Source organism: Ambystoma mexicanum, chromosome 5q (assembly GCF_040938575.1).
Source record: "Ambystoma mexicanum isolate Mex_15411 chromosome 5q, UKY_AmexF1_1, whole genome shotgun sequence".
Taxonomy (NCBI): domain Eukaryota; kingdom Metazoa; phylum Chordata; class Amphibia; order Caudata; family Ambystomatidae; genus Ambystoma; species Ambystoma mexicanum.
In genome coordinates this window covers 1058129214-1058143818 of record NC_090933.1, presented here as the reverse complement: position 1 = coordinate 1058143818, position 14605 = coordinate 1058129214, and the positions used below count along the sequence as shown (strand labels likewise).

Here is a 14605-nt window from a genome sequence, read left to right as displayed (position 1 = left end):
TCTATGTAATCAGTTTTGGTTTCCTTTTCCTGGCATCATAAGGAAGATGCATGAACAGATCTAGATCTGGTGATGAAATTACTATAGGAATCTGTGTTTGGAGTGATGCATATATTTAAGTGATGCTTGCATATTTATAAAGCACAAACCTAACTGGAAAGCAACAGGGAGGTTACCAGGTTGATCAGGGAGAGAATTGATGAATTTCAGAATGCATTTATAAAGTGCCACGCGGCAGACTTAACTACATCAAAGCACAAATCTCCCCCAGCTTCATCAAAGCAAAACCTTCCAGAAAAAAGCTAAGAAAAGATAAACGTGAATTTATGTAAAAGTAAAAGGTCATTCGGTCCAGATGCAAGGGGCAGCTATGGAAAAACATATTTGGCCATCTATCTAAAAATAGATTTTGAACTTTCAGGTAAAGCTAGTTCTCATGTTTTAGAGAACACCCTGGTCTATCGGATCATATCATGGTTTGCAAGTTCTTGCAAGGAGGGAAGACGTCCAGAGGGGGAGAATTAGTGTTCAGTGGCACGATTAGAGATTGGTTAGACATTTTCTCAGAAAAATATGGTCTGTCAGTCCCTCCATCGTCCTGTAGTGTTGGATGGATGGGGCCTGTGTGATCTGTGTTGGTAACATGGGACAGGGTGCGCAGCAGGAAACAGCTAGTTGCCTAGTTTGACCCTTTTACAGTTAGTTTCTAGTCTGTCGAGGTTGCTGCTGTGGTAGTGTGCTGACCTCCAGAAGACAGTGAGTTTCTAGGCCCTCGAGAACTGTACAAACATAGGCACACAGAGATTGCTGGATTATTGTGAAAGCCCTGAAAGATGCCATCATGAATCTTTAACGTGCTGCAGATAAAGCGAGGTCCACACTCAGGAAACTGTTTCATAGTTCTGCTATGGTTACATAGGAATGACGTTTTGATCAATACATTCTTTTCTGTTGCAGTGAAGTATATGAGAGAAGCGACCCCATATGTGAAGAAAGGTTCTCCGGTGTCAGAGATTGGGTGGGAAACCCCTCCTCCTGAATCCCCTCGGCTCGGAAGCACCTCCTCTGATCCACCTTCTCCACGCTCCCTCTCCATCCAAGGAGACAGGAAAAGCATCCCGCTCAGAATGTGCTTTGTGACAAAGAACCTCACTGTGCCTGACCCTGAAAAAAGGTAAGCTGCCCTTTACTTCTCTAGCCATCTGTCCTGATGATAGCTATGTGGAGTCAGGACATGACCACATACTCCCTCAAGCAGAGTGCCATTTTGGAACTCCTGCTGCCTCTCAAGGAGGCTAGATTTCTTGATGACCAATCTGGTGCCCACTGGTGTTGGCCTGCTGGTTGAGTCATAGGCAGCTGCCCAGAATTCCTTTGCTGTAGAAACGAACCAGTATTCAGCAGAATATAAATAATAGTTCCTTTTATTTTTCACCAATAAATTCCAGTGTCTTAGATCCTGCTAAGCAATGCTATGTTACAATTATGCACTTTGTAGAGATCAGTTGTTGCTCAAAACCTGATTGTGGCAGGCAGATGAAACTGATGGCCTGTGATTATTGCTATATTTTCTATATACAAACGTTAGCTTCTAATTAGAAATGTCACCACTGTGCTATGCGATCTGTATGATCACGACAAAATGAAAATATTGAAATGCCTTAATCTCGAATTCAAAAAAGTCTAGTTTAACAATACTAAAGACTGCATTTGTTGGAGGGAAACTAAAAACTTCAAAAAATGTCAATTTCTCTTTCACTTCTCACTGACTTCAAAATGAGAATGGCTCCTGTCACCTTAGCTTGAGGAGAACCCTCTCGCTTCCTTTCCCTGACATGGCATCATCCGTCTTGCTCTACGCAATCCCGACCCCCCCTCTTGCTCTTGAAGTACCTCATGCGCCCTTTCTTTTAACTTTGAAGCAAATTAGCTCCTTAAAGGAACCTTGTAATTAACTGTGTTCATTTCTAAAATGTTAAATGGAGAGTTTCTTTACACTTCAGGTGTGGTTTAAATCCCATGCTGTCGTTTACATCTTCAATTGTTTGCTTTTTCAAGAATCTTCCATATTTTCCATTTTTAACGTTAATACACCACGTTGACAAACCTTATGCGGAGACTGTGCAGCGCCTGTGCAGTGAGACCAGGGGCGAGATTACACAAACTTTGCACTGGCGCAAGTGCAAAGTTGTACGTTATTAGCACTAGGGAAAGGTTTGCCCTATTTCAAAACACACTCGGACATATTAGAAACTCATTGCACCATGGAAAGTGCCGTTTGGCATGCTACAAGCACTAGGGCAAAAATTACCCTAGTGCAAAAAAGATACATTTTCACTGTATTTTTGTACCAGGACAAACTTTACCCTGTTGCAAAAATGCATCCAAAAGTTATCTTTTTTGCACTATGGCAATTTTTGTCCTAGTGGTTATATCATGCCAAACTGTACGTGTCATGATGCAATGCTTTTCTAATATATCCCAGTGTTTTTAAAAATAGGGCCAATTTTGCCGTAGAAGTAATACCGTGCAACTTTGCGCTTGCGCCAGTGCAAAGTTTCTGTAATCTGCCCCTCATATGCTATTCAAATGTAAATTTTATGAGGCCCCACGTGATATCTCTGTAGTAAAATTCCTAGTCAAATATCCATGCATGGACCCACCTGAGCATGTTCATACAAGTAATGCCTTCTAATGATATTTTAAATGAACTTTAACTTCAAGTATAAATGGAAAGGTTTTGTAAATGAGCCGGAATCCTGTATTCCCCATTAACCCCTTAAGTGCCAAGGACGAGTATGCTCGTCCTTTTTGCATGGACTTTAATAATAGCCTGGCACTTACATGCAGCACCTGTTGTGTTGCGGTTGATGCTATATAAACGTAATTAATCGCTCACTCACTCTTCTACATGTTTCTTATAAACTGTGTTTTATTGACATCATTATTCTTCTAACAATTGTAACATTAAAATCAGCTGGCAGGTTAAATACGAACCCCTTTTAGCAAACCCATTTGCTAGGAAAGAGAATCCCAGGAAATAAAGTGAATAGTCGCAGGATGCCTCAAGCATGATATGTACATTACTGCGCTGCGGTACATTGGTGCCGATTATATGAACACGTCACTGAGTGGTCATGCAGGTAGGGTTGCCACCTTTGGTCTTGGAGATCCACGCTAACTGCTTGCTTTCAGGATATCTGCACCCTCTCTGCCCTGTCTTCAGATGGCTTTCAGGTGAGTTAAGCACTTGCTTATGGTGGGCCCTGTGTGCACAGCACTATTGGCACCGCAAAATGGGGGTGGCCCCTTTTACACTGTGAGAGGAAGCCCACCGGCTTTCAGTAGGGCTTGGGGAGTTCCCCACAAGATCATTTGGAATAAATGGGTCCAAATAGTGCATTTTAAAGCACGTGTCCATATTTGAGATTACAAAGTAGTTAAGCACAATAAAAAGCTATATAACACAAAAACGATAACGATTGGCTTTATAACAAATTCTTTACTTCAATGGAATGTTGGGGATTAGGGGTGAGGGAAGGAAAGGGGCCTCACACATCAGAGAGCGAGTAGGAGGAGCATAAACCAGAAACACCACCCAAAAAGGTCCCATGGTGCAGAGGCCCACCGGGAGATCTCCAGAGCCCACCACTGCCCTCACAGGAATCTGGCAGGGTGGCAGGGCTGCCAGGAGAGCAGGAACAAAGCACTGCACTTTTTTTTGATAATTTACCAATCGGAGGCCACCTTAATTTAAGGGTGTCCTCAGGAGCATTTAGAGTATTTAGATGCTTTTGCCTTCTTGGGGGCCTTCTAAGGGGCTACATCCTGGAGGCCAGAAACTAGATCCGGGCCTGCACTGATCCTCCTTCCCTTTAAGGCAGATCCCAGACGTTCGCCATTTCCTCGAGTCGCAGCATGCAGCCGAATCTCAAGGTGCCCGGGATGAAGCCAGAAAGAAATGATGAACGTATTATGTGGCCATCCTAAACACCCGGTGTCATTGTAGCTCTCGAGGACCAGTCTAGTCCACTAGCTGTCTAAAGTGTGCCATTCACATTTCAACCTATGCACTCAGTGCTCCACTTTTACCTATGACGCTTGCATGATCCCTGGGAGGAATGCAACTCTGCATGTCGGTCGGTGTTGTTAGCCATATACACTTCTATATACCGACAACTGTCGATTTGAAAACAATCCCGTCTGTAGGCGATGCCATTGTGAACTGTTCTATTAGCTCTGGCAAAAGATTCAATTTGACGTGAGTGATGGACCCCAGTGGTATCCAGAGTTGGTCCCCCTTATATTGGCTGATAAGAGCAAACCTGGCAGACCAATCAAGGGCCTGAGTCATGGAATTTTTAGCATGGTGTGCAAAGTCACAAACACTCCAATTCACAGAGCGGTGCAAAGTTTATTTTTGCTGTGCAAAGTCACATTACACTGCGCTAAAAGTTTCCTGAATCTGGCCCTAGGTTTTGTGTGATGTAATTAAAAGAAAGATGAATCCAAGATGACTCCATCCTCACAGAATATGGGTCTCTATAAACATGGTCACATCTGCACGTTTTACTGCACATACATTGAGAGCAAAACGAATGTATTCCTGTGAGTGGGGAAAAACCCAAAGAATTGTCTGTCAAGAATCTGAACTGAAGTTTCAGACTTTGTTGGAAACCTTCTGCCCACTTTTTTCACAAGTGCCCCCTTTCCAACTTTTCGACTGATTTATTTTGCTTGTTGCCTTCTTCAATTTTTCATCCTTATACTTGTGTTCCTGCCTCTTTAAACCTTATAATTAGGCAATATGATCCGAGGAGGGGGGGCATTACCGGTCGGGTAATGCCCCGGGGCCATAGTTAGCAGCTCGTGCGAAGAGAGGGCTTTAACGGAGCCCCAGGGGCATTACCTGACCAGTAAAGCCCCCGCTCTGAGGGTCATATTGCCATTAGTACCCCAGCATGTTGTACCGGGGTACTAATTGCACTTTTTCTGGAGTTGCGAAATGGCGCAAAAGCAAAAGAAATGGCGGCCGGGGATTGAGAGAAGGAACTACCTGTAGTCCCTTCTCCCTTTCCACAGTGGCCATTGAACGTTATGTAAAAAAAATAAACAAACAAAATGGTCACCATGGAAAGGAAGAAGGGACTACACATAGTGCCTTCTCCCTATCCATGGAGGTCAGTGGTGAAGGAACCCGGAGCTACAGTGGTGATTCAGAGCCTTGTTGTTCTGGTAAGGCCCGGGCGAGGGCCAATGAGCTTGCTTTTTTCAAGCTCATTGTCCCTCGCCGGATACTAATTTCTCATATTTACCTTACAATAGTAACATTTGGAATGTATTATTCTGTACAAAGACTAAAAGGTGGAATGCTCAATAAAGTTGAAAATGGACGTCAGAAAGCAACAAGCAATTTTGTACACATCAAGTGACAGTTCCTTTTGGAGTTGTACTAGACATTTCATTTCCCCCCTAAATTTTCAGAATCACAAATAGGTGTGTCGAAACTTCTGAAATGTGGCATAAAAAAACAAGTTTTTGGAAAACCGCAGAAAGAACCCAAAGTCCATCTTATCTTTTAGGATCTGTTAAGATGATTTTTCTAAGAATTCTTCAACTATAATCATATTTTTGTGGCTGAGTGAATGGAACCAGACGGATGACGTCCAGAATGACAACCTATTTTTCGGGCTTAGCGTGTATAGTTTATAGAGGACTGCTTTAAAAGTCTTTCAGAAAGAGTGATAATTACCCATTTCACTGTCTCCAGGTACATCCCTGTTATCCGGTCCCCATTGTGTTCGCTCAATTTAGGGCCCGATCTAATCAAGGTGGGATTTGAGTGCCCAAAACCAGAGCTACTCTACTCAGCAAATGGACATAACGATACTAAACTGAGATTTGGAGGTTTGCGAGTCCAGACATGGGATTTGCAGTTTTTTCTCAAACAGACCCCGCTATTTGAGTAGACTTTATAATTTCATCAACTTGTCAGAGGCTAGAAATGCTGTATTGCACAATAAAGACCACGCTGACCAGAGCAACTCCCATCCCGACCATGAACCAGGAAGAAGAACCCCTGTACACTCGCGCAAGAGGCGACATTAGCCATTGGACACACGTGTAACATAACATGCCATAACCGGTGCATTTTGTAGAGCGCATGTTCACTGCAGCAGAGGCATCTTGGCACTATTGACAAATAAATGTTTATTGTTATCCAACGCTATGGTACTCATTTAATGAACCTCAAAAGGATAAAGGGCTGAGTAGACCTGTGGGGATTCGAACCTGTGACCATGAGGTCAAACACAGGCCTGGCTGAATCTCTTAGGTGTGACTTCTCTGCGACACTCCAAACATTGGGCAAAAATGATCCCGAGGGCGAAGTGTGGCTGCTTCCTTGGAAAAGGGCTGTGTCTTCTGGGACCCTATTCCCTAGAGGGTGCAGTTTGGACCTTTTTGCACCACTCGTACTCCTGCCACATGACCCAAAACAAACCATCTTTAGCTAAGTTTAGTTTAGGATCTTTCTTTACCCATTGCTGGTGGGGTAATAAAAATGTTTTCAGCACCGACAGTGTCATAGGACCGACGGTATTTGCATTGCATGTAACCACAAATCCAACCTGCCTTCTCAAGACCGAGCTAAGCAGTATGCTTTCCTGGAAGGAAATCTCCACTGACTGATACAAATCACTTTGCTACCCCCCAAAACTAATACTGAAGGCTGCAGAGTGTAATAAAAGATCCCCCACATGCAAAATAGCATTAGAAGAGGCTAATGTAAGGGTGATAATACATGTAGGTGACAAGCTTAGAGTCTGCAATAGTTTGGTGGATCCAACCTATGGTTAGAACAAGTCTAAATGGATTTGAGTCCAGGTTAGGATGAAGGATTGCATTCACAATGGACCATCAAACGAGACCCGTGATAGGATTAGAGTGTGAGTTAGTGTTTGGACTTTTTAAACAAGAGGACCACTAATTTGTCAATAATTTGGTAATTCAAAATTATATTACTCTAAGAAGCAGTGCATGTGTTTATTTAACAGGTCAATCCTGTGCACCCCACAATGCAGTCACTCACTAATGATGTGTCTTATTGTACAATTGAGCAGTGGAAGAGAAACCTAGAAGAGCTTTCCAGCTCTGCCTACTGCTGGCTCAATATACACTAATGACAATGGATGATCATGAATATAAACGAGCTGGGGCACCGTTGTTTGATAGCTAACTATACTTCAAGGGCGAAAATGCACACATCTATCTTGAGTCTCACCATTGGGTAACTCGATTGCCCCCATCCCAGTGGATGGGCTGGGTGGTGTGGCCGTAAAAGCGAGGAATACCACAGGCGCCCTCTCCAATGCAGCGTTCACTCTTCCGCAGCCCCACACCACTGACGGGTCTTGTCAGGACTGTATAAAAACTAGGCAAATGCCCAAAGCCTGTGTTGATGTTGCTTTGTCCTTACTATTTCCTCAGATCTTGTATATCTCTCTGCGGCTCAGTACTTCCAATGGAAGATCAGCCGGCATCCACTGCGGTCCTCGCTCCCTATAATGAACTTGCACTTGTCAGTCCGGTGCTTGCTGCTGAAACCATTGAGCTAGGTGGTTAGGTAGCTGAGATTGTCACTCGCTGCCTCACGCTCTGCCTAGCAGGTAGCATCTAGACTGCTGCCAGTGGTTTCCTTCAGCCAGCCTTTGCCCTCACCTTGAATGGGCACATTCGGCCTCACTGCCCAGGCCCCACCCAGGGCTTCGGCCTGTCTCATCTCCATGCCCTCCTTAGCATCAGATGGTCAATACAAAATACTGTTATGGACAATAAACCGCCCGCCATGCTTCTCTTCCTGGACACCAAAGCTCGGGCTAGCAAGCCTGGCCCACTCTTGTGTTCAAGCGTATAAACTCATAAACGGATAGATAATCATTCAACTAATTATCACTGTTATAACAAAACACATTTAAGAAAAGAAAATGAATCAGGTGCAGGCCTGGATCATGTAGCCAAAAACCTCGTCCAACATGATTCAGTGAGGACCTCAGGGAGTGTGTTGTGCAGTATCCTGATGTAGTGACTGTTGTAAGGTAAGATCTTTAGTGTACCACACCAATTATAGGAGACATGGATGCCTTTTATTTTGCTAGCTACTTACAGGTCTTCGTGCTCGCCCTCTGGGATCTCATCTCTTCTTAGAAAGAGCAGAAGTAGGATCACCTCCATAGCCCACCCACCCAGAGCACCCTCAACAACAGACATGAATGCCAGGCTGGCACAGATTGAATTGACTTACCTGAATAAGTGAGTTTATGGCCTACTTCTAGAGGGCAACTGTACAGAATACAGCTAGTACATACAAGCACTCCTTAGGGGGCACAATACTTTACAATGCTGGCGGTCGAGTGGCTTTTATGAGACCTAGTATTTAGATAATATCCAGTACTAGCTAAGGTGATCATTGCTAATTGTCTGCTCTACTATACGTAAAAACTACAGTGCTTAATGCCAGATTCCTCCTATTTCTAACCACGGTAATAATAGGTGTTCAAATTTCCCAAATTATTTCTGCTCCATGTAGCTGCCATGAAAGGATGGGAAGCAACACTTGGATGCAGACATATGACCGAGGTTGCGCAGAGATCTATAAAGTGAGTAAGCCACTGTCCAAGAAACAATGACATACTTTTATATCCACCATTCCAGGGTTAAGAATCATTAACAAAAAGTCGTTATTTCAATTGGATCTTGAAATAATTAATTTGCTAATGGGCTACTAACATTATACACTATGTTATGGTGCAGATTGCGAGCCGGTTATTCAAATCATAGGTACATTAAGAAGGATCAATTTGAGCTTCTATTAATGGGGTGGGTCCCGAAAAGTTTATGAAGCACTATCTTCAGGCGTGTGACAACTCTGGCAGGGTTTAAAGGTCCCTCGGCAGGCAACCAGTGACCACCATCAGGGCATTGCTACTGGATAGTAGAGCTGGAACTGTGGTGCAATGCCCAGATACCTTTGTGAAACCTCATAAATAAACAATTAATACACATAAACCAAGCAGGAATAGCTGTTTGCTATCAGGTAGTTTGCCTCAACTCAATATGCCTCTTGTGGGAGGAATCCAGTTAAATAGCAGGCCCGAAGGCCAGATATCTCCTGATCTGATCTTAACTAGAAAAGGAACTTTTAGGAAGTCTCACACTTTTCATCTTTATTGCGCACTCACCAGCAAACATGCAGCGCTTAAGAAGTGCGCACACTGACAGAGCCCTACTGGAAGAGACTGATCCAGCTCAGTCGCTGGTGATTTCGACCCGGCTGTAAACATGCTGAGTGCACCTAAGCACTATTTACTACCCTACTCTCGTCACTGGCCTGGACTGCAGTCCCCAAGGGCGTTCAACCCACAGCACTTTGAGAACATACATGGTAAAAAAGGCGCTATACAAATGCCTAATAACATAACATTTACACAATGCAAGGCAGTACGACTAGAAGTAATGCTTTAATCTTTGTCTAGTTGCAATATTATGTGCAACCTGCTTTCCATCGTTCTGTGCATGCTCCTAGTTCAGACCGTGCACGGGTCCAGAATATACGTAAACCACTCCATTTGAAACTACAATGCCTCCATTACACTGTGCAGCACCCCAAAGCGGCCCATGTGATGTCGGACGGCACCCCACCTTGGTTCTGTGTGTCTATCTCTCTCTTTCTCTCTGTCACATCCACCACTAAAATAGCTTCAGAGTATGGGGGTGGGGATTATGTAGTCTGACCTCAATCTCAGCTCAAAACATATATTTGCATAATGTCTCACGCCGCATGGTACTCTCTTTGAATTCAAATGTGCGCCGAGTTGCACGGCCCTCTACTTCACCTAAACCTCCGGCTACCTCTTGCTTTGTTCAGGGAAAGGGGGAGCTTGACTGATTTGTCCACTCATTTGACAAATACTACACTCATCTCATTCCCAGACCTGAAGTAAAAGCTAACGTGCACATTCCAGAAATAGCTACAATTAGCATTATCTGTTGAAACTGTTCCTTAAATATCACTCTCTAACTCTTTGGGTGTTTATAAGCCTTGTGAGAGGTCTCAAATTACATTTTGCAAATCAGCAAATTTGAACCAATCTATAACTGAACAAGCATATTTAACTGTTTATATTGAATAACTGCAAATACATGCCTGGCAACCCCTGTCTTGAGATCCAGAGTACCCCCTGTATTCCAAAGTCTGCATTTCTGTGTCTTGTGTTAGAGAGGTAGGATACTGGTGTGTTCATTAGTTGTGTGCATTGTATTTAATGAATGACTACTATTTTCTGTTGAACCTTGGTTGGGTATTATTTTATTTTGATGTCACAACACTTGTTTGGAGGATTCTATGCTACCCCACACCCTCTTGAAGAGTATAGCCTTCCCTCTGCATATGCTACTTTAAAGAGGTGAAGAAAGTGTCCCGTTCATGCTGTGACTGCTTTTCCATTATGACTAGGAGCTGGTTTAGTAGTAGTGTGAGGCCAGGAGTAATTTCAGTCACTGCTCATCCCTGTACTCCTGTAAAGCAGTAGTCATTTCGTCACACTTTCTAACAGAGTCCGCACACAAGGAAAGCATGTCTGCCATTACATAAACTTTCACTTTCGAGGAGGGTCTATTTCTCTTGGCAGCTTCAACGTGACGAACAACATCCAAGTTTATGCCCTGAAGTGAACTTAAAACATGGAAAGGTGCTTTCTGTTTCCCACACAAACATCCTTCACTCTTACATTAAACAACATATATGCTAATTTTAAATCTAGTTCCCATTCAAGCAAGTTTACAATTAAAATGCTTACTATACAAACACACGTGTATTGCTTATGTACTCCAAAATATAAGATTTAATTTGCTAACATGTTTTGTTCATTTGGTTAGCTCAATGTTAACCAAATGAACTCAATGTTAAATTAATTTACTTAAGCACCACCGTTCCAAAAGCTATACTGTTATTAGGTCTTTCTGCTAGTAGCCTAGCAGAGCTCAGGTGGGGTCATTATAGATAATGACCCTTCCCCTTCTAATGGCCCTTATCTTTGCCTGTGGCCATACCTAGGGGCCTGCGATATGGACAGTTTCTGGCCTGGGTAGGCCGTAAAGGAGACACGCACTCGGGGCACGTCTTATCACCTCCTTTATTTAACATTCACTAACGCCCCCATTTTTCCCGCTTTCCCACCTCCTCCCGACCCACCCCTCTCCCTCTGTCCCTTTCGGCTTCCCTTAAAAGGCCCATGTCGTTTTTCCATTCATAACATTCCCCCCTTACTTATCACCTAAGTCCGTGTTCACATTTCCTCAATGAGCCGGGTGGGCTTCTTGACTGACCTGTGGGGCCGCCCGGTCGGTTCGTTCCTGTCGTCGTCCCGGCCTGTCGGTAGGGTTTCCTCCGATGGGTCGGGTGGAGGCTCTGGGTCCATTGGATCCTCTTCCTCTAGAGGCATGCCCTCAGTCTCATTTTCTTGGAACACCCGCCTGAAGTATGATGAGTTTCAGTTCACTTCGCCTTGGTCTCCTAAGGCTGTGACCATGGGCCCGTTTACTTCCGTCACGATCATTGGCTCGGGACGGTGTCTTGAGTCCGTTTTCCAGCGTTGAGTTTGTCTGACCAGTACAGTTTCCCCTACCGGGATCAGGGGTTCCTTGGCTTTCCGCTTTCTATCAGTCCATTCTTTGGCTCTTTGTCTTTTTTCAGCTTCTCGTCTCCGGATCACCTCTTCCTCCTCTGGTGTGTAGTCCTCGGGCTGGGGACGCCGGAACCTCAGCTTATATTTGATCATGAGTTTGGCTGGAGTGTGACCAGTCGCCTCATGTGGCGTATGCCTATAGTTTCGCAGCATTTGTGAGATGGCCTGTGGCATCGAGGCTTGATCGGTCGCCGCTTTCTGGCGTGTGCGTTTGATGTTCGCCATGAATCATTCCACCATCCCATTGGCCTGGGGCCAGAGTGGTGTGATCTTTTGGTGGTGGAATCCGAAATGTGCCGCAAATTTCTTAAACTGCTGTCCTTGAAATGGGGATCCGTTGTCCGTTTTCACCACATTGGGGATGCCCCACTCGCTGAACAGCTCATCTACTGTACCTACCTCGTGGTCGAAGGCTGTGGACTGTACGTGCTTCACCAGCGGGAATCGGGAGTATTCGTCTATGGCCACTAACAGATAGCCTCCCTCTTCCAGCGGGCCATAGAAGTCGAGTGCTACATGCTGCCACGGTCCATCAGGGAGTGGGACTATGCACAGGGGGCAGGGTGGTGTACCAGCGGGGTTCACTTGGCACGGGTTGAAGTGTCTTAGTTTGTCATCCACAATAGTGTCCATGTGGGGAAATCACACTTGGTTCCGCAGTATCTTTTTTGTGTTGGCCACGCCTCGATAGCCTTTGTGTGCAATCATGACCAATGGCTTCCTTAGGCTTTTGGGTGCTACCAGGCAGTTCCCCCTGAGTAACGTGCCTTGGTTTGTCGTGGCCAGTTCATTGTGTATCCTCTCCATTCTGGCTAGGTCTCTTCTGTCAACTTCCCCCCTCTTTTCCAGCTCAAAGTGTTTGTTGGCCGCTTGACGCCACTTGCTCGTGTTGGTAAGGTAGACTGCTGCCTTGATGGTGGGGTCAGCTCTGCTCTTTTCCGCAAATAGTTGTGCAGTGATGGCTGGGGGAAGGGCATTATGTGACAGGTATGCAATGTATCCGTCGGCTTCTCCCTGCATTGTGGTGTTGTGCGCCCCTTCTGGGTGTCGCGAGAGATAGTCTGCCAGGTTTGCATCGCCTCCGGGTTTATGAATGATGGTATAGTCATATTCTTGGAGGCGAATGCCCCATCAATCAATGCGCGGGGGCATTTTGATTCTTGGGTTGCCAAAGAGAGCCAGCAGGGCCTGGTGGTCTGTTATGAGGGTGAAAGATTGTCTGATGACGAAATGGTGGAACTTTTCACACGCCCACACGGCAGCCAGGCTCTCCCGCTCGGCCTGTGAGTATGCTTGTTCGGTGGTGTTGAGCGTACGGCTGGCGTATGCGACAATGTGGGTAGTGGCGTTGTGGGTCTGTTTGAGCGAGAATTGCACATAGCCCCACTGGGCCGGCGTCCACAGTTATTTCAGTTTGCCATTGCGGATTGAAATACGCCAGTTGACGATTGGCAGCAAGCTCTTGCTTAATGGTGGAGACAGCCTGTTGGCAGTGGTCTGTCCACAGGAATGGCTGGTCTTTTTTCAGTAGCTGTCGCAGTGGGCTTGTGAGTGAGGCATATTGTGGGAGGTAGCGAGCACAGTAACCGGCCATGCCCAGGAATGAGTGAAGTTTGGATACGTCCTTTGGACTGGGCAGGTTTGTTATGGTGCAGATTTTCTCAGGATCTGCCCTGATGCCTTGATCCGAAAAGATGTGGCTGAAGAAGCATAAGGTGTTGGTGTTGATTTTGCATTTCTGGCCGTTGAGTGTAAGTCCGGCGTCATGGAGGATGCGGCAGACCTGGTGCAGGGCTGTGTCGTGTTGGTCCTGAGTGAAGCCAAATAAGAGGATATCGTCACTGTAATTGAAAGCATTGTTGACAGGGCTAATTAGTCTGTGAATTGTCTCCTGGAAGATTTCGGCTGCGGACGAGATCCCAAAGTTAAGTCGTTTGTAATGAAACAGGCCTTCATGGGTGGTGAATGTGGTGATGGGCCTGGATTTGGGGTCGATGACAAGTTGATGGTATTCCTGCTTGAGATCCAGTTTCGAAAATTTGGTGGCTTGGTTGAGTCTGATCAATATGTCCTCGATGTTGGGGCCGGGGGGTCTTTCCCGTTGTATGGCTGTGTTGGGGATCCTCATGTCCACGCATAGGCAGAGGCATCCATCTGCCTTGGGGACGGCGACGAGTGGCGACACCCATGGTGTGGGTCCTGTCGCCCTTTCTATGATGTCATTATTCAATAATGTCTGCAGCTTATGTGTTACTTTTGCTTGTAAGTGAAACCCTACTCGCCTGGGGTGCTGTGGTACTGGTTGTATCTTTGGGTTAATGTGGAGCTTGATGACATTTTTAGCATGCCTACTCTTTCCAATAAGGTTGGATAGGTGGATTTCAGGTCTTCAATGTTTAGGACCCTGTGATGAATGGCTTGTATCAGTTGAGATCCAGGCGGTATACCTTGAATGGTTTCTGATTCGTCGTAGTGGATGTTAATGAGGCCTAGAGCGAGAGCAGTTTTGTGGCTCAGGAGGCATCTTCCCATTGCTGGACTGTGGATGATGTGTATCATTGTCTGTTTTCTTTTGCCTCTGTGGATGAGGTCACACGCAAATTGTCCTTTCGACATTAGTGGCTGTGCTGCTCCCCATTGGAATATTTGAGCGTGTGACGGTTGCAGCGGGAACTTGTCTTCTAAAAGTTGGTATGTCAGGTGGTTCATGAGATTTGTGGTTGCGCCCGTGTCCACCAGGAATGGCGTGTCTATTCCTCCCAGGTGAACCGTCACTGTGGGTGCTGCACTGTCATCTGAGATGAGCCGGACGTATTCTCTGCTATACCGGTCGTATTCTGCATATTGTGACTGTTCCATCG

The 14605-nt window shown here is 45.4% G+C and overlaps 1 protein-coding gene across 1 annotated transcript in view; it reads left to right on the top strand.

Annotated features, from left to right (window-relative positions):
* Positions 1 to 14605, top strand: part of SNTB1 (syntrophin beta 1) — a 714658-nt gene that overhangs the window by 304299 nt on the left and 395754 nt on the right. Inside the window, exon 2 of the mRNA XM_069621565.1 lies at positions 958 to 1174. Coding sequence (XP_069477666.1) covers positions 958 to 1174 — 217 coding nt within the window. The remainder of the gene's footprint in view (positions 1 to 957; positions 1175 to 14605) is intronic.